Below are 20,502 nucleotides of genomic sequence, written 5' to 3' on the forward strand. Positions count from 1 at the left end.
CTCTGGCCACAGGCCTGCTGGCAGTCACAGCAGAGGTCAGGCTATGGCCCCAGAGCCATAGCTGCCACCCAGGGAAGCCTGAGGCCTGTGGTCTGGCCTGGTCCCCTTTTCATCTGACGGCCCCCTTCCTGCAGAGGCCAAGGGCCTGGGGGGCAGAGCTCAGGCGTTAGGGTTCTTGATGCTGCTCTCCCTTAAGACCCTGCCTCCCACGAGGTGCTGGTCCCTCACCCGGAAATACAGCTTGGCAACTACAGTCACACAGACTGACTGCAGAGTCCTGCCTGGCTCAGAGGAAGACACTGACCCGGGGAGTTTCATTGGTTCTGAAGATTCCCTTGTCTGTCCCAGGGGTCTCTTTGGCCCGATCTTTCCAGAAGTCTTGTCTCTTCCTCCACTTACTCATTACACTTCCCCCACCCCCACTCCAGAGCCATCTCCCTTGGTCCCAGTCACCAAGGAAAGAACTCCATCCTGTCCAAGTATTCAGTCACCGGATCAGGGTATATCGAGCCAGCGTTCCTTGAACCAGCAGACTGCATGCTCTGGGTGCTGAGAATGAAACCCCAGAGCTGGACTTTCTGTCCCCACCAGTTAGGGACAGGCTGGAGCCTTCCTGCTCCTTCCTAAGTCCTTGGGTAAAGGCTTCCTATGCACTGGGTAGAAAAGATGTCTGTTTTCTTGAGCCCAGACACCAGGCAGGCAGCCACCCATCATTCTGGTCTTGTTGGTCCACCCGCAGTGCCTCCTGAATCCCTCTCAGGATTGCTGCAACCCAACAAAGCAATTCTCCAGGGACACGTTAGGTGAGTAAGGTTACTTTATTCAAGGGTCTCTGCCACAAGCCCATTTCTGAACCTGTCAGGTTGGGTTTGGGGAGAAGTTTCTGCATGTCTTTCATTCTGGTTTCTCTCTTGCTCCACGGCTTCTTGACCTCTGGCTTCCTTGGCGGCATCTGGGGAAGGACTGGTGATGCTGGGGGGCTGGCCCAGGGCAGGGAGGGCTGGCAGCTGGCAAAGGGCCAGGGAGTGGCCGGCCCCGCAGCCCACACGGAGTCCCAAGGAGGAACACAGGCCCGGCACGGGCTTCGGGGCCCAGACGTCAGCTTCAGTGCCGTCCCCGCACATGCCATGCTCATTCCAGCCCCAGGAATGACATACACCACCTGAGGCAGAGAGAGAGAGAGAGACTGGTGTAGCCGTGGTCCTGGAACAGGCCCGAAACACTCACCCTGGGGGTGCGGTATCCCTGAGGACCCCAGGTTACCCCTGAGGAAACCAAAGCGCAGCCACACCTGGGGGCCTGCCCGCCCTGCTGGCTTCCTCCCCTGCCCTCCCGAGTCTGCTTTTCTTCACTCCCACTCACCCGCCACCTTCCTGCCTCAAACCTGGCTCTCCTCCTTGGCCCCTCCCTCCCCCTCCCCTCTATAGGCATCTCTCTCTCTCTCTCTCATACTCACACTCACACACACACACACTCCTAGACCTGCCAATTCTGCCTCTGAAAGTCTCTCCAATCCTTCCCCACCCCTCCATCTCCTGATCCCAACCCCATTTTCTCTCATCTGGGCCACACCAACAGCCAACTAACCAGGCTGCTCACCATCCACTCCAATCTTCAAGGAGCATCAGGATCATCTCTGACAACGACAGATCCAACCAGGTCACTCCCCTGCTTCAACCCTTCACTGACTTCCCACCGCCTGTAAAGGCCTTTTCTGGCCAGTGAAGCAGAGTGGTCTGGCTCTGGACCAGCCTGCAGGGCTCCCCTTTCACACTCTCCCCCACCCCACTGCATGCTAGAACCCCTGCTTCCTTCAGCTCCTGAAACATGCCCTGCTGGGCTGACCTTTCTCTCCAAGTCCCGGCTTTGCTGGGCTTTACACCCCCCTCATCCTTCAGATTCTGTTTAGATCATGCTCAGAGGCCAGATTCCCCAGCACCCAGTCAACCTGGATTCCTGTCATCACCCTGTACTTTTCCCCGTGGGCGGTGGATAGATGGTCAGGGTGGTGATGGGTTTATTCTCCCCTCCTCACGAGACTGTCTGCTCTGCAGTGAGGGAGGAACACGGATGTTCTGTTCACCTCCCTGTCTCAGTTGCCGCCACAGGGTTCGCTGGATCGATCAACAACTAAAGAGCTCAGAACCCTACAGCCAATCTCTGAGCCAGCATTAGAGCGCACATCTCTCTGACAGCCCATGAGGCTGCCACCCCATCACAGCACCTCTTCCTAGGTTTTGGACCCTTTCCTAGAGTCTAACTAAACTCACTCACATTTTTCTGTGGTTGTTAAAAAAATTTTTTTTTTTTTTCTGGATATAAAAGTAATACATCTTCATGGTAAAGGGGGGGAGAAGAAAAATATGGATAGGTGTAAAGAAAAGCAGACTCCTAGAATCTTGCCCACTGCAATTAATATTTTAACTATTTTACTTTTTTTTGGTTGCACAACACAGCATGTGGGATCTTAACTCCCTGACCAGGAATCGCCCCATGCCTCCTGCATCTTAACCTCTGGACCGCCAGTGAATATTCCCACTACGAATATTTTCAATATCTCTTTCAAATCTTCAACTTGTGAAACCTGTAAATATTTGTGTACTTATTGTCTTGCTTTTCTGCCTTAATAACATAAACATTTCTCCATAGAATTACAGATTATTCAAAAAGTAAATTAAAAATAATTTTTGAAATTTTGAAAACACTCAATATGCAGAAAAGTACAAATAATTTAACAGAAAGACATGTTCCCCAATCAGATTTAGAACATAAGTTAACATTTTACCACATTTGTTTCAACCTTTGAAAAAATAAATCAATTATAAAGATACCATTTAAGACCCACCTCTCATCCTTGGCCCTCCTTCTATCCATTCCCTCCTTCCAGGAAGTAACCATTATTTGAAGTTGGTGTACATTGCCTGCATGCTTGTTTTATATTTTTCTACATATATGTGTCCTTAAATACTATGTAATATTTTTAGTTTGTTTTAAAGATTTACATAAGTAGCGTCACTCAAATATATCTTTTGTTGTAACTTGCTCTTTATACCAAATCTATCTGAGCTGACAGTTACAGATTTAGTTCATTTATTTCAACTATGCATAGTATTCTATTATGCATAAATCATATTTTACTCACCCATTTCCCTTCTGATGGACAGTTCTTTAATGATCATTGCTGCTATTTTATTACACAATGTATAATTTACAACAATCCTATTACTATTGTTGCTACTATAAACAGCACTGCAGTGAACATCCTGGAACACGTGTCCCTGTACAAATTGGTGTTTGTGCACATTGATCCTAGAAGTGTGGGTGTGGTGGAATCACACGCTTACATTTACCAGGTATGGCCAAGGGTTTCCCAGGTGGCTCAGTGGTTAAAGTATCCACCTGCCAATGCAGGAGCCACTGAAGACATGGGCTTGATCCTTGGGTCGGGAAGATCCCCTGGAGGAGGAAATGGCAACCCACTACAGTATTCTTGTCAGGATAATCCCATGGACAGAGGAGCCTGGTGGGCTACAGTCCGTGGGGGTGACAAATAGTCAGACACGACTGAACAGGCACACAGGTACAGCCAAACCGCTCTTCACTGTGGCTGCAGTCTCATCATTTATAGTCCCATCAGCAGTGGATATGAATTTGTTTCCTTCTATTTTTGCTGTTACATTCTTTCGACTCTTATTAAGTACATGTAATTATTTTGCAATTTTGACTACTAGTGAGATGAAGCATCTCTTTATGATACTACCCCTAAATTGCTTCTTCTATGTAGTGTGTTTACATTCTTTCCTTCTTTGCCTGTTTTTGGTTGCTTGCCTTTTCTTTCCTCCTAATTTGTAAGTGTTCTTTGTGTATTCTTTTGTTTATATAATCCTTTGTTATAAGCATCGTGTCTTCTCCCAGAAGTCTGTGGTGTCTCTTCACTTTGTTTATGGTGTCTTTTGTTATAAAGATTATTTAAAATGACTGCCTAATTATGCCCACTATGGAGATTAAACAGTTTCCTTAACCTGCATTTTATTATCAGATAGGTTGTTTCTAATTTTTCATTATTTTGTATAACATTTCTATGAACATCTTTGTGTGTGAATCTTTGCCTACATTTCTAATTATTTTCTCAAATTAGATTCTTAGAATGGGAATTTCTGGTCAAATGGCGTGGACATTTTTGAGATTCCTGAGTATTGCTTTGAGTACTGCCAGAATACTTTTCACAAAGACTACTCGAATATAACTGCAGCAATCTGTGCAAATCTCTGTATCACTTCAGTATTGTCAGTAGTTTTCATTATTATAATATTTAAAAATCTTTTCTAAAGGCAAAGATGGTATCTCATTATTTTTCTCATTCCCACTGAAACTGAAAAATAATTCTTATTTTTCTCAGATATCTGTATTTCCTCTTTTGTGTACTGTCTGCTTTACAAGTTTTCCCTGTTTTATATAGAAGAGTTTAAGTGTTCAGACCCCAAAGCCAGATGGCCTGGGTTCAAAATCCCAACTCCTCCATTTATTAGCTGTGACCCTGGGCAAGTTACTTAGCTTCTCTGAGCCTCAGTCTCCTCATCTGTTAAATGGGGATAATAATAGTACCTTTTTCATAAAGTTTATACATACTTATTCATTTACAAGGATTAAACAAGAAAGTATACATATAAAATACATAGTATCGCAGTCCGCCCTTATGTGCAGGGGACGCTTTCCAAGACCCTCAGTGAATGCCTGAAACCATGGATAGTACCAAATCCTATACTGGTTCTTCCTATACTAATGGGCATGTAGCATGTACAGCATGGATGGGCTGGACAAAGGGTTGATTTACATCCTGGGCAGGATGGAGCAGGACAGAGCAAGTTTTCATTACACTACTTGGAATGGCGTGCAATTCAAAACTTATGAGTTGTTTACAGCTGGAATTTTCCATTTAATATTGACTGATCATGGTTGACAATGGGTAACTGAAATCACAGAAAGCAAAATTGTGGATGAGGGGGCACTACTGCACTAAATAAATATTTTCCATTGTTGTTCTCAAAAGCTTTACTAAGATTATTTTAAGAGTATTAATTCTGTGCATATGTGGTATCAATATTTCTTCCTCAGTTTTATTTAAAATTTTGCTTTGGGTGTTTTGATGTAAAACATAAATTTTGTGGTTCTACATAGTACAATTTCTTGCTCTTTTACTTAATCATTTCTCCCATTGCTGTAAAAATTGGAAGCCCATCCCCATCCAGATCAGAAAATACTTTTGATTATTTTTTTTTCAATGATCTGAGTTTGTAATTATCTTTACATTTCACTCATTAGCCACTGAAAAATCTGTTTTGTGGACCACTCTTTCACAGAGGGAGCCTGGCTGGCCCGGGATTACCCTTCTCCTTCCTTTTCCCTGGGAGGAAGGCAGTCATTAGCCAAAAGCCTGGGCTTGGGGAAACACAGATGTCTGCCTGTTTGGCCCATGAGTGAGGAAATGCACACAGAGAGGACGAGCCCCAGGCCACAAGTCCTGCAGCTCACAGGCGTTTCAGCCAGGCCGACCTGAGGAACAAGGTGGACAGTGGGACGGGCTTGGGACCCGCGGGCTTCCTTCGGCACCTGGTGCGGGCTCCGCGCCCGGCCCTGGTGAGCGGCACCAGCTGACAGTCAGCAGGAATGGGGGTGGGAGGAAGGCAGCGCTGACCTAGCAGCAGGACACGGCACAGTGGGCAGCTGGCAGGCCCCTCTCCGGCCAAAGGAAACGCTCTGAGGAAGCCACGCGCGGGGCTAGGGTAGCCCACTGGGTTGAGAAGCCTGGCACAGGCTCAGATACAGCTTCTTCCAGCCCTCCCAAAGAGGCTGGCATGAGGGTAGGCGCTTTATATTCTTTATCTCATTTTATTCCAACAATCCTGTAGGGCAGTCATGCTTCATAGATTATTCTCATTTTAGCGATTATGAAACTGAGGCTCTAGAACCCAGGAGGTGTGGCTCCAGAATCTATGCTGAACTCTGTACATTCTATATCAGGGCTTGCTGAATTTATTCCATAAAGACAGACAGGAAATCCTTCAGGTTCGATGGTCTCATACAGTTTCTGTTGCATATTCTTATTCTTTATTACAAGCCTTTAAAAATCATTCTTAGCTTGTGAGGTCATACAAAACAGGCCATGAATTAGATCTGGCCCATGGCTTGTAATCCACCAGCCCCTGGTACATATATAACACATACTATGGATGACTGTGGACTATGCTACGCTTGCCCTGGTTCTCACATCACCACACAGCTGTGTAACAACAGCACGTCTGTCCCCACCTCCCTTACGGGGCTCCCAGGAGGAGGCCCATGTGTGCTGATACACATTAATGCCCTGGTACCCTGCCTGACACGTGCTGACAGCTCACACCCACATGAGAAGCAGACCCGGGGGAAAGGAGGAAAAGGCAAGGAAGGCCATGCTGGTGGGAAACCTTCCCCACAGATGGGGAGGCTGGGGGTGGAATGACAAGTCAGGGGTTCCCTAACACTGTAAAGAAACCTCCTGTAGAAAAAGACCAGGCTGCTGAACTTGGAGAGTGAAAGATGGGCTGCCCTGCAATAGAAGGGCTCACCCAACACATGTTTAAGTTCTGAGCTCCTCCAGCATTTTAGATGTTTCACACACACACCCGCCTCCCACCCTCACTGACGGCCACCTATTCAGGGGCACAGTGAAGACGGGAGGGCCCTCTGGACTCAGCAAGGTGCTGCTGTTCTCATTTAGAGGTGAGAGCCCATGACAAGACTCCTCCTAAGCTAACTGGCATACAGGACACCCAGTTTTTAAAACAAAGGGCGTTCACGATGACTCCTGGAGTTACACAGGGATCTCTGCAGTGTGTCTGGCACTCGCCAGGCTCTCAAGGACACTGAGATCCCATCTGATTGACCCAGAGCTGCTCTACTGGACCTGGGACACCTGTCTGAGCCTTGGGTCTCAATCGCTTCACTCATGTCCAACTCTTTGCGACCCTATGGACCAACCATAGCCCACCAGGCTCCTCTGTCCATGGGATTCTCCAAGCAAGAATACTGGAGGGGGTTGCCATGCCCTCCTCCTGGGGATCTCCCCAACCCAGGGATCGAACCCCTGCAGGTCCTGCATTCCAGGTGGACTCCTTACCGCTAAGTCACTGGGGAAGCCCTGAGCCTTGGGTAGAGATCCCTCCACCTCTAGAGTTCAGTGCCCTGCCTGCACGGTCAGTGGAGCTGATTCAGGCTGTGACAAGTGACACAGCTTAGGGCCCACCACACCTGCATCAGGCTAAGAGCCCTTCAGGCAGCAGAATCTCAGGGTGGGACAGTCCCTGGCACAGGTTGGACACAGCACCTCAATCTGTTCAGGTCTGTGGCACCTGCCTGAGCTTCTTGGCAACCTGGGTCCTCACAGGGCCTTATGGTGCTGGGACTGTAGCCCAGCACTAGGAAAGGGGCAGCTTTTCTGTGGGAGGGTACTTGCCTAGAAGAGGCAAGCACCTGAGCATGGGTAGCAGAAACCCTTGGTTGTCCCTGAACCACAGAATGGAGACTACGTTTCCCAACTTCTTGTGCAGTGGAGCATGGCCAGTGAGTTGTTCATTGTTCAGTTGCTAAGTCTTGTCCAACTCTTTGTGACCCCATGGACTGCAGCAAGCCAGGCTTCCCCGTCCTTCACTATCTCCCGGAGCTTGCTCAACTCACGCCCATTGAGTCAGTGATGCCATCCAACCATCTCACCCTCTGTTGTCCCCTTCTCCTCCTGCCTCAATCTTTCCCAGCATCGGGGTCTTTACTAAGGAGTCAGTTCTTCGCATCAGGTGACCAAAGTGTTGGAGCTTCAGCATCAGTTTTGGAGCTTCAGTTTCCAATGAATATTCAGGGTTGTTTTCCTTTAGGATTGACTGGTTTGATCTCCTTGCTGTCCAAGGGACTCTCAAGAGTCTTCTCTAGCACCACAGTTCAAAAGCATCAATTTTTTGGTGCTCAGCCTTCTTTATGGTCCAACTCTCACATCCGTACATGACTACCGGAAAAACCATAGCTTTGTTGATATAGACCTTTGTCGGTAAAGTGATGTATGTCTCTGCTTTCTAATATGCTGTCTAGGTTGGTAATATCTTTCCTCTCAAGGAGCAAGTACCTTTTAATTTTATTTGCAGTCACTGTTTAATTTGCAGTCACTGTTCACAGTGATTTTGGAGCCCAAGAAAATAAAATCTGCCACTGTTTCCACTTTTTCCCCATCTATTTGCCATGAAGTGGTGGGACTGGATGCCATGATCTTAGTTTTTTGAAGCAAGCTGAAATGTTCTGTATTAGTTTATAGAACTCTTCTTCAAGGACAGGTGGCATGTGCCCTTTGCCCCTTCTTCTTTATCCCTTCCTCCATCCTGTCACTGGAAATGTGGAAATGATGGCTGGAGCTCTAGCTCTGACCATGAAGCTGAGGGCTACAACCTAGGGATGGTGTTTCTCAGTTTCATATAAATGTTGCCTTAATTCTCACAGCAACCCTCTCAAGTGTTCTTGCCTCCATTTTATAGATGAGGTAACTAAGCTCAGAGAGCTTAAAGAACTTGCCCATGGTCACGTGGCCATTCTAGTCAGGACTAGAATCCAGGACTCCTGAGTCTCAGGGTACTTCAGTAGTTCCAAAATGGTAATAAAGTCACTGAATACTTAGTGTACGCCAGGCCCTGTGATAAACACTTTATATGTATTAATTCACTAAATCCCCACAGCAAGTCTGTGAGATACAACCTAACACACCTGGTAAGAAGTGGACCTGAATTCCAACCCAGGCAGTAGGACTGCAGAACCTCTTTTGTCAATATGCCATCCTCTCTAGCAAAAGCCCAGCTCCTCAGGTAATGAAGAAAGGTTCAAAGTCATGGCCCATCTGTACAGCGACAAGGTCAGTGATGGGAGGCAAGAGCTGCAGCAGGTGAGAGGAGGAGCACCCTATAGAAGAGCAGGATCCTCCCCGAGCCCTCATGAGCACTGGGGATGAGGCCGCGGCAGCTGCAGAAGACCCTGCTTCCTTCTGCCACCGCCCACCCCACCACACCCGGGGGTGGGGGCGGGGAGAAGAGGAGGGAGAGATGGTGCGAAAAGTCAGGCCACCAATGGTTCACCTTGTCTGCTGCCTGTCAGGGGCCACACATGGACCCTGGGCCTCAGGCAGAGCTGCTCTTCTGCAACACCAGGCAGAGACAGAGAGAGAGAGAGAGACAGGAGGGGGTGAGGTCTGAGCACCTCACGGAGAGGAAGGCTCTGGGTTCAGGAAGGTGGTAGATGTCAGTGTGGATGGAGCTGGCCTCAGAGCCGGGCAAGTTTGGGAGAAATGTCTGAGTGTCCAGCTGCCTAAGCTCATGGGTATCTCACCATTTGGGCAGTAATTGGTGGTCCCTAGGTCCTGCTGTGAGCAAGGAATTCAGGCTTCCTGATGTGTTTTGTGTCCGGGTGGCAACCTCAGGACAGAAAGACGAAGATTCAGGACCAGAGTCTCTCTTGCCTGGACAATTACAACAGCTGGTTTCTGGGTGGGGGAAGTCACACAGTGTGGACTAGGTCCTCTCATGGGCAATTTCCTGTCTCCCCACTGTCTACAATGGCCTCTTAGCTGACTCTCACGGTGGCCTGTCCCCTGAGTTCACCCAGATCTTTCACACAGTCATGATTCTGCTCAGATGAGTCCATTTATTTCATCGTGTGGACACCTCTTCTGGCTTGGACCCTGTACTGGACACAGGACACTGAAGAGGAAAATCAGTCTCTGGCCTGGGGCTCCCAGGCCATCAGGGTACACAGCCTTCTGCGAGCATGCTCAGTCACTTCAGTCGTGTCTCACCTCGTGTGACTCCATGGACTATAGCCTTTGAGGCTCCTCTGTCCATGGGATTCTCCAGGCAAGAGTACTGGAGTGGGTTGCCATTTCCTTCTCCAGGGAATCTTTCTGACTCAGAGATTGAACCTGAGTCTCTTACGTCTCCTGCACTGACAGGCAGGTTCTTTACCACTAGTGCCACCATGCTGCTGCTGCTGCTAAGTTGCGTCAGTTGTGTCCGACTCTGTGCGACCCCATGGATGGCAGCCCACCAGGCTCCTCTGTCCCTGGATTCTCCAGGCAAGAATACTGGAGTGGGTTGCCATTTCCTTCTCCAATGAATGCATGCATGCTAAGTTGCTTCAGTCGTGTCCGACTCTGTGTGACCCCATGGACAGCAGCCCACCAGGCTCCTCTGTCCCTGGGATTCTCCAGGCAAGAATACTGGAGTGGGATGCCATTTCCTTCTCCAGTGCCACCATGGGGGAAGACAATTATGGGGACCAATGGCATGTACAAGGGGGCTGGCACAACAGTGTTTACTGTGGCATTGTTTGTGAAAGATTTGAAGGGAAACCCCAAAATATCCATCAACAAAGAAATGTGCAAAGAAACTATGGTTTGACCCTACTATTGAATAATACACAGCTATTTAAAATAACGAGGTAGCACTCTGTGGCCTGACATGGGACAATACCTCAGACATTTTTAAGAGAAAATAGGATACATAACAATATAGAGGGATTATGATTTAATTTATGCAAAGCCACTATATATTTCTGTATGTATAGATTCGGAAGGATACATCCCAAACTGAGAACAAACAGTCTCTGAGGAAGAGAGGGAGAAATGGGGGAAGGATGACTGATATTTTCTTTGTTGTGTGTTTATATATTTTAAAAACCAATAATATAGGATGATGATTAAAAAACAACAGTATTCCTAAGGGACAGAGGGTAGCATAGAAGAGAGAATTATATGCTCTGTTGTGGACACGAGGCAGGTATCACTGAAAGTTCCAGGAATTAATTTTGAGCTGGGTTTTGAAGGATGAATAAGAGTTCACCTGTCTTAAGTAGAAGGTACTCACTGACATTTGCCTATTTGGAGCAACTTTCATTGATCTTGCTGGCATCTTTATGGCTGCAGGAGTAAATTTTGGCCAAGTGTAGGGCTGGGTCCTCCTGCGCTGTTGGAAGGCTGTTAATCTCACTTCTGCTGAGTTCTTAAGGTACCCAGAGCTCTCTAAGCACACTCCTGGATCTAGAGGTGTTTCTATTTGTAACTGTCTCGCTGGTCTATGAGCTGGGATGAGAGCCAGGCATGGGGAGCGGGTCACGCTCGTCAACCAGCCCTCAGGTACATGGTATAGGAACTCAGGATGGAGCTACTGAGTGAAAGTGAATGCATCTGGGCCGTTCCCCTGCCCACTGTCTTTATGAGCCCCCTGCTCTGTCTGGAGAGCAGCAGAGGTGGAACACACACACCTAACACTGAGATCTAGTGCCATCACTGCCAGTCCTGTGCCTGCATCCTTATCTTCATCTCCCTACCTGTGGCCAGAGCCGCCTCCTGGCCACTGGCCTCAAGAACAGAGAGCCATGGTCACATTGCCACATTGCCCAGAGAGGGGCAGCTCCCACACCAGAACAGCCTAGAGAATGGCTGCGAGGACAGAGGTCCCACAGGGCCAGTCTAAGGGAAGAGCCACTGTTAGTGCAGGACATGTCTAATAATGAGTCCATTCGTCCCTCTCCAGGGCCACTGATGCCTTCAAGGCAGGATCCGAGGCAGCAGGAAGAGGCAGGCTTCCAAAATCAGGAGTGGGGAGGGCCTGCTGGCCCACAGCATTACTCCGGAGATGCTTCTGCGACTACAGCCCAAGCTGCTAAGTAGATGCTGACTGGCCTGGGGTCCTTCCCAGATGAGGACCCATGACAGCAGTGCGAACAGGGTGAGAGGAAGAGCTGGGGCTTGGCACTGCAGGCGAGGGGTCAGAGAGGAGGTTGTGGCTGTCCACCAGGTAAGAACGATGAAGGATTTAGGAAGGTAATGTTTAAGGGACATCTGGGATCTCACCAGCCTATCACTCTGCACGGGTGCTCCTGCAAGGGTGTCCTAACTGCTCTCTCTGATGCCCCTGTTGTATTCTCTACACAAAAACTAAGTGAGACTGTTCAAACCTGGCAGTAAGTCAACACGGCACTGCTCTGCTCAGATCCTCCGATGCTTCTTCATTGACTCAGATAAATAACAGCTGGTGTCCAGCTTCTGCCTGGACCTCAGGTTCTATCAAGTTCCACCTTGCTGACATCACCACAGCCACAATGACTGACTCCCTTCCTGTTTCTCAAACAGCACTGGCCTCTGGGCCTTTGCTGTTCTCGCTGTCTGGAATGCTCTTGCCCTGACGTCCCTCACTCCCTCATGTTGTCACGTATTTGTTCAAATGTCACCTTATCTGGGCTTCCCAGGTGGTGCTGGTGATAAAGAACCTGCCTACCAACGCAGGAGATATAAAAGACGCGGGTTTGATCCCTGGGTCGGGAAGATTCCCTGGAGGAAGGCATGGCAACCTACTCCAGTATTCTTGCCTGGAGAATCTCAGGGACAGAGGAGCCTGGTGGGCTACGGTCCATAGAGTCACAAAGAGTCAGACATGACTGAAGCAACTCAGCACACATGCACACACATTATCTGAGAGGCCTTCCCTGACAACTCTATATGAAATAGCCGTCTACACCCCTCCCCATCTCTTGTCTCCTCACTTGCTTTATTTTCCTTTGTATTTTTAACTTGTTATTTACAGTCTCTCTCCTGCCCAGAATACAAGCCCTTTGAGACTTTTGTTTGTAGGACTCTTTGTTTGCTGCTGTTTCCGCACCCGAAACAATACTAAGAGTGCACTAGCACTCATACCTGCTTGTTTGAATGAATGGACACTCGAATGAATGAGTGGCTGGCAAGAGCAAGGAGCTGTCGGATCTTTCTCAGAGGCTGAAAGAGCCCACAGACGTGGGGAGGAGATGCCACACGCAGGCCGATTTCCGCCTACCATCAGGAAGAACGCTATCAGGACTGCCCTGGAGAGGGGCAGGTCGCCTGTGCCAGAGGTTCTGAGCCTCCAGCTGGGGAGGGCATTCCTACGGCAGGCAGAGTCTGAGATGAGACAGAGCAGAAGTTCTTCTAAGTCTGGAGAACTTGCGCGGTGGTGTGGGTGGGTTTGGATGTGAATGAGAGAAAGAGAGAGAGAGGAGGAAGGTGGCAGTAGAAGAGCTGAGGAGGGGGACACACGTCCTGGGCCCGAGTCTGGCTTCCTCGGACCTGACAGAGGAATGGCCTTGGTTCACGTAATAAGTGAAAATGGGTTGAATGGATGGGTGTGCCCTCAGAGGTTTCAATCTGAGGCTGCAAGGCTGGGGCTGTGCTAGCACCTCTGTTAGAATCCGATCGCTTAAATGTTGTTCAGTTTTCCCTGACGCTCTCTTTCCCTTTACCTGAGAGGAAGCTGGCCCAGAGTGGGGCAGTGTCATGCCAATGGTCCCCACCTGCCTGCCTTCTGCTGCTATGTCCCCCTCTGCACCCTGCGGGCGCCACATTTGATGGTTAAAACAGCCCAGTGAGGAAGGGTTGGGAAGGGAGGGAAAGCTGAGTATGAGAAGGTTCAGAAACAGCCAAGCTGAGAGACATGGAGGCCAGCCGTATGCACCCCACCTCCCAACACACACCCGGGGTAAGGAGGTGCTGCAGCTGCCGTGGCGGCCTGGGTCACCTGCAGAGAGAGCGTGCTGCGGCACGTTGGCTCCACTGGGTGACTATTCTTAGATCTAGGGAGCTAGGAACGATGGATTTAGAACTTACGAGGTGGAAACGTGTTGGCCTGTTTTATAAACAACCGAACTCCTCCCCACAGACTGCCTTTCTGAATTCTGTGTTCTCTGTCAGAACTGCCGGCTTTCTGGGCTTCTTGGCTGCACTGGGAGAAGGAACAGAAAAGACAGCTCACCCTCTCGAGGGCCTGCCAGGACCACGAGTGGAGCCAAGGGCTCTGCGTGACCTATCTCATTGAATAGAGCCGCCCTGGGAAGGAGGTATTTTGATCACACTCTGTGGAAGAAGAAACAGAGGCTGGAAGAGGTCCCAGATCAGCACACCCTGGGAGGGTGAGGCTGTGAGTGAGGAGGCCCAGGGTGGAGTCTGGTGCTGCCAGCAGGGGTCTGCCCTGGAGATGGAGCGGTAAGGAGACAGCAAGGTGCCCGTGGGGTCTAATCCCTTTCAGGGTTTGCACATCGCTCTCCTGTCCTCCAGACTTCTCCACTGAGGGTAACAGGGAAAGACTGAAGGTGGGAGGAGAAGGGAACGACAGAGGATGAGATGGTTGAATGGCATCACCAACTCAATGGACAGGAGTTTGAGTAAACTTTGGGAGTTGGTGATGGACAGGGAGGCCTGGCGTGCTGTAGTCCATGGGGTCACAAAGAGTCGGACAGGACTGAGCAACTGAACTGAAATGAACTGAATTCGGATAACCCAGTGGCCTGTCCCATAGCCCCTTCTCTTGGTAAGTCCCAAGTTGTCATCATCTTTCTTAGAAGTGTGGTCCCCAGAGCTGGCCGAGGGCTCTATCTAGACACACACCTTAGACACCTTTGGTCCCAGGGACTTTCTGCATCAGTGCAGCCTCAGGCCACAACAGCTGTGCTGGAGTCCAAGTCGGCTGACTCTCCCCACAGCCCACTTCCACCCAAAACTGTTTCCGTAGGAGCTGCTGTACTGTGCTGTACAAACACTGGCCTGGGTGCTGGTGTTTGGACCTGACCAGGAATTTCAAGGTGTCTCCATCAAGTATCACTTTCCGAAGTGAACACAGCCACTGCTGAGGGGCACCAGCAGCAGGCCACAGTGCAGCGCTAAGGCCTGGAGTCTGGTCACGGCGGAGCCTCCTGACACTGTGCTCCCCATGCCTGCTTGGGAACCCCCAGTGTTCAGAAGAGGAGGCAGGGCACCAGTGCATTAGTGGGGGCAGGAGGAAGAAGGTCTGTTCTAGAACCCAGCAGCAGGTCCAGAAGAAACCACATGCAGGCTCAGAGGTTCGGGCACTAGAGTCCACTGAGAAGCCACTGGACGACACAAACCTGGGAAGGAGCTCTCGTTATGCTTCCCAGTCGCTTCATAAATACCTGCCGAGTGTCTACTCTGGGCCGGGGGCTGTGCCCGGGTCAGCCTGACCCGTTTGGTCCACAACAACCAGGCTCCCATGCACATGGGGTGCTCATCCCATGGTGACAGTGCTGGGAGCTGGGTGCGCCGGAGAAGGTACTCCCAGAAAGGCAGCGGTCAGTTCTTCAAAGGGACCAAACCCCCTTGGGAATAGGGTCTGTCTCTTATTGATCTCTATTTTTTCCAGACAGTAAAATTTTCTTGAATTTCATGACATTAAAAAAAAAATTATAGTACAATATAGGAAACAACTAAGGGATTAATACTTTCAATTTATATTAGTCTACTTTTTTTCCTTTAAAAAAAATGTTATTTTTTAGAGCAGTTTTAGGTTCACAGAAAAATTGGAAGAAAGTATATAGTTCCCTGACCCCACACTCACAGCCTCCCCACCATCAACATTCCCTACCTGAACAATACATTTGTCATAGTCAACAAACCTACACTGACACATCATTATGACCCAAAGCCCATGGTGTACATTAGGGGTCACTCTTGGTGCTGTACATTCTATGTGTGCGTGCATGCTAAGGTTGCTTTAGTCATGTCCAACCCTTTGTGACCCTATGGACTGTATGGCCCTTTTGTCCATGGGATTCTGCAGGCAAGAATATCGGAGTGGGTTGCCATTTATATTCTATGGGTTTGAACAAATGTATAGACAGCTATCCACCATTATTATTTAATTGTCCTAAAATTCTGAGCTCCACTTACTTCCCTCTGGTTTCATCTGCCAGAGATGAATGAATCAAGAGTATCCATAAGGTTCAAGCTCAGTTCTAGTGGGAGGAGTATAGCAGAGAACAGGCTCAAGGCTCCAGTACGCAAAGGGCTTATGTTCCAACAGGGGACCGACCGGCAAGCAGGCACACAACCCTTCAGCACATGGCAGGTGGCATGAGTTATGTAGAAACCAAAATAGGGTGACAGAATTAGGACAGGTTGTAAGAAGTCTTTCCAATAAAGTGGCCTCTGATCTATGACCTGAAAGATGAGGAGGAGCCAGCCACACAGTCACCTGGAGGAAGGGGTTTCCAGGAAAGGCCCAAAACCAGAGGGAGTTTTGCTGGTTCCAGGAACACGCAGGAGGCCAGTGGGGTCTGGGGATGAGAGCCAGGGGAGAGGCAGGCCTCTGATTAAAGGGGAGGCAGGGCCATGTGGAGGTGGGGGAGAGGGCAGGAGTGTGTGGCCAGTGGGCTGAGAAGCCTCTGGAGGGTTTAAAAAGAGGGTGATCAGCTCTGACTCACATCTGAAAGGGCTGCTTGGTGAAGGGCAAACAAGGAGGGAGACAGGTCAGGAGGCTCCTGCAGCTCTGGGGATCAGGCTGGGCAGGACGGGGTGGTGCTTGGAGACGGCTGGCAGCAGTGGGGACAGAGGAACAGACGGATTTACAGTCTATTTCGGAAGCAGGGTGTGTAGGACCTGCTGATGGAATTTCATAGGGAAAGAGTGAAAGAAGGGATCAAGAGGGACTCCCTGAACGATGGGCAGAGAGCACGCTTATTAAGGTGAGGCAGCCTGCGGGGAGCAGTCAGCTTGGGGAGCAGGTCCGCAGTTCTGTTTTGGACATTTTAAGATGGAAAGACTTTTAAGAAATGAGTGAGTGACCTGAGTGAGAAGTGGGAAACTGGGAATAACAAAAGGAAGGGACTAAGAGATGTGGGAATAACTAAAGGCAGGAGCTATCAGGTAAGTTTATGATGCGATGGGGCCCAGATGGTGCCTTTATCACTCTGAATTCCAGCTTTCTGAATGAAGCGCATGACTAGGATGGATGCATGCTACATGGGCTAATATATAGATTTCTTCCGTGAATGTCCCTACTTCATAAAAAACACATTACATTGGAAACAAACTTACCACTTTGGACAATTATAACCCACCAGCCCAAGTTCTCCCACTAGTGCCATGGGAAGCGGCATTCTTTGCTCCAGTCTGTGAGCGGTCAGGCTGCTGGGCTGCGATGCACAGGCTTGGGGTTCTCCCGGGGCTGGGAGTCGGCAGAAGCAGCATGCCCAGAGGATGCAGGGCTGGCACGGGAATGCTGCAGCCCTGCCGCCAGACTCTCTTTGGGATGCCTTCTAATTCCCAGGGAGTGAGGGGCCACCAAGAAATGAGGGCCTCGGGGCAGGCAGCTCCCTGGCCCTAAGAAGAAACCACCGTGTCCAGGGAGGACCAGTGAGTCCCAGGCTGTGTGACTGTTCACGTCCCCAGAAGGGGCTACCCAGCCTCCTGTGATCTCAGTCCCAGGTGACAGACTCCCCTCTCAGATAACAGGAGTGGAGGTGCTAAGCCAGGCGCAGGGTGCTAGTGCCCCACAGGCACCCTAGCTCAGAAGAAAACCCGAAGTCTGGCTCTTGGCCTCTAAGGTTCCACACCGCCTGGTCCCCAGGCCCCTCCCTCATGCCCACTGCTGCTACTCCGGTCCTCACTCACTCCTCTCCAGACACATTGGCCTCCTCGCTATTCCTCCAACTGCCCAGGCATGCTTCCTGCATTAGCTCTCACACTGGCGGTTCCCGGTGTCTGGAACATCCCTTCTTAGATATTCCACATGGTTCTTCCTCTCCCTCCTTTCACTTGGCTCTTAGTTCAAATGTCACCTTCTCAGAGGGCATTCTCTGACCACTCAACCACCCTTCCACCTCTCACACTGCTCTTTTCCTTCCTAGTATGTCGTGCATGCGTGTGTGCTAAGTTGTCTCAGTTATGTCCAACTCTTTGTGATCCTATGGACTGTAGCCTGCCAGGCTCCTCTGTCCATGGGATTCTTCAGGCAAGAAAACTGGAATGGGTTGCCATTTCCTCCTCCAGGGGATCTTTCTGACCCATCTTCTGCATTGGCAGGCCCACAGCATTATGAGGAAAAACTAAGTGAGCCCCCTAGTATGCCACCCACCCACCCCCCACCATATACCTGTCTTCCCACTGGAATGGACAACTTCAAGAGAGCAAAAATTTCATTTTGTTCAACTGCAGCATCCCCAGCACTTAGAACAGTGACAGGTACATAAAAGGTGCTCAATGAACATCTATTCTAGGAATGAATGGGTGTCACTTGCCCCAGGAGGAACTCATTTCCTTGAGGAGAAGCCAACTCTGAGAGCTGGGCAGGCCATCCACAGGGGCCATCAACCATCAATCCAAAGGACCTGCAGTGGGTATGTGTAGAGGGGCAGTCGGGGAAGCCCATGTCGAAGGCACCTGCAGTTTGAAGGGCACTGGGGCCCCAACTGTGGGGGCAGGGAGACATTACAGCTAAAGAGTGGGCAGACTCCATCTCCAGCTCTAGGAGCACCATGGCCTGGCACAGTCCATCTCAGCTCTTTGCATGAGCACCAGGACTCAGCCAGGTGCCTGCAGGCCAACCCTCCCCTTCCTGAGACAAGGAAAGGCCAGTTGTGGAGTAGACATCCAAGTCCTCACTCACTGACCAGAGACTCTGAAAGCAACTGTTGCTCACTGGCTCTGGAGCCTGACAGACTTGGACTTGATCTTGCCTCTGCCACCTACTGTGTGTGTCTGGGCTTCTGTTTCTTCATCTGTAAATAAGGACAGTCATCTTTCTTCTACTTTTTTTTTGCATGAATAGGTAACATGCCCAGCACAGAGTCCATCACACAATACACGCCTAGATGGCCCTCACTCCCGTCCACATCTCCCCATCCACTGATGGGACAGCCCCATGCCTCTTGCCCAGAGTCCATTCCGAGCCCTCCTTGGTCTGCTCTATCTTGCTGCCAGCCACGGGTAAACTTGGGAGAATCCCCCAGTACAGGGGAACATAACAAAAGCATGCCATCCGTCCCTCTTCCTTACTCTCCTCTGCCAGACTCCCTGTTCAGAACAGGAAGATTAGATCTCACACGAGTTCTCGCCGAGGGTTCAGATGAGTGTTTGTCTGAGGTGTCCTGACAGGCACCAACCATGAAGCGTTGCCATGGGAACCATTCTGTTCTTCTCTGCTGTGTTGTTTGTTTTCTGGCTGAGCTGCAGTGGTGGTGCGGGGGAAGGGCAGCCGATGTAGTACCGGGGGTTACAGTCCCAAGGAGGCCTCTGTTCCCTCGGGGCTGCACGACCCAAGGGAGCACCCCGCCTCTCCCTGGATCTGACTTTCCTCAACTCCAAGAAGCAGGCCACTGTTTCTCAAAGCATGGCCTGATGGCCATCTGCACTCATGAACAGTCAGAGTCCTGGCACCCACCTCAGACCAACTGTCAGAGTCTCCCGTGGAGGCTGTGATACACACCAGAGTTTGAGAGCCACTGGTGGAGGAGTCAGATTAGTTAAGATGTTTTCAGCCTCCCAGTGGGTAAAAGATAACACTGAAGCTACTCTGGTTGGAGCAGGGGCGAGTGGCTCAGAGCTGACACAGCCTCCTGGTACCCTCAACTGGCTTCAAGGAATCCTAGGTTTTCCCAGAGCACAGTTTGAAAACCATTGGACCAGATGATTTCTAGTGCCTTCCCTAGAAGGGGAGTCAAATATTCATTCATTCATTTACCAATATTTATTAGGTGCCTTTTGCTTTCTTTATCCCAAGTCTTAGTTTGAAGTCATAGCTCTGCTACTTACTAGATGTGTAATCTTGAGCAAATTACTTTATCTCCCTGAGGCTCAAATTTCTCATTTGCATTGGGAAAATAGTACTTGTTTTCCCTACCTCATAGGACTCTTATAATGATCAAACAATCAAATGAGAACACCTATGAAGAAGTGATTTGTTACTTGGAAGAGACTCTATAGATGCCAACAACGAGTGTTAGTAGCTTAACTATCTGAAATCTGCAAAACTAAATTAAGTCCTTTCAGGCCCCTATGGATTGTTACTCTCCTACTCTTTGCAGCTAAACTCGAAGGAAATATTACAGGGTGTAGGGGACCATTGGTCTAAAAGCTTCCATTAAAAAAAAAACAAACAAGCAGCAACACATATGGCTCAGTTTGTTATCTTCTAAACAGAACATTTCTATATCACCCAAATTTTCTTTGATGAGCATATAAACAATTTGAAAAACTAACACTGTTGGAAATATTGTCTGAAATACACAGTTCTTTCCAAAAAAAAAACGTTTAAAAAATCTGATTCTTTAAAATGATTTCAAATGAGGCACCCAGAGCAAGGGCAAATGCCAGGCCGGGCAGGGCTGCAGCGTGGCCCTACAGGAGGAGCACGGGGCGGCTCTGCCACCAACTCGGCTCATGGTCTTGGGTGAGTCACCACCTCTCGAAGGGCCTCTGTTTCCCCACCTATAAACCGAAGGCAGCACCTTTACTGACCCCCAAGGGCCCTTCCGGCTCTGAGGGTTAGTGCTTTAGGACAAAGGTGTGTAGCTTCCAGCACCCCAGGCAGCCCTCCGCAGCACAGCAGCTCCTGCGGTCCTGCTGGGCTCGAGATGGCTCAGGGAGACCGCCTTTGCTGAAAACAACGTCCCTCTCCCCAG

General features: G+C 49.6%; 1 protein-coding gene across 3 annotated transcripts in view; it reads right to left on the reverse strand.

Moving 5' to 3' along the window:
* Positions 1-799: 799 nt before the first annotated feature.
* SERGEF (secretion regulating guanine nucleotide exchange factor) overlaps positions 800-20,502 on the reverse strand; it is a 231,666-nt gene continuing 211,963 nt past the window's right edge. For all 3 annotated transcript variants that reach the window (XM_070473446.1, XM_070473447.1, XM_020904813.2), the window contains one exon: positions 800-1,162. In XM_070473446.1, the coding sequence (XP_070329547.1) occupies positions 819-1,162 (344 nt within the window). In that variant the 3' untranslated portion in view covers positions 800-818. The remainder of the gene's footprint in view (positions 1,163-20,502) is intronic.

This window comes from Odocoileus virginianus, chromosome 10 (genome assembly GCF_023699985.2).
Source record: "Odocoileus virginianus isolate 20LAN1187 ecotype Illinois chromosome 10, Ovbor_1.2, whole genome shotgun sequence".
NCBI classification, from domain to species: domain Eukaryota; kingdom Metazoa; phylum Chordata; class Mammalia; order Artiodactyla; family Cervidae; genus Odocoileus; species Odocoileus virginianus.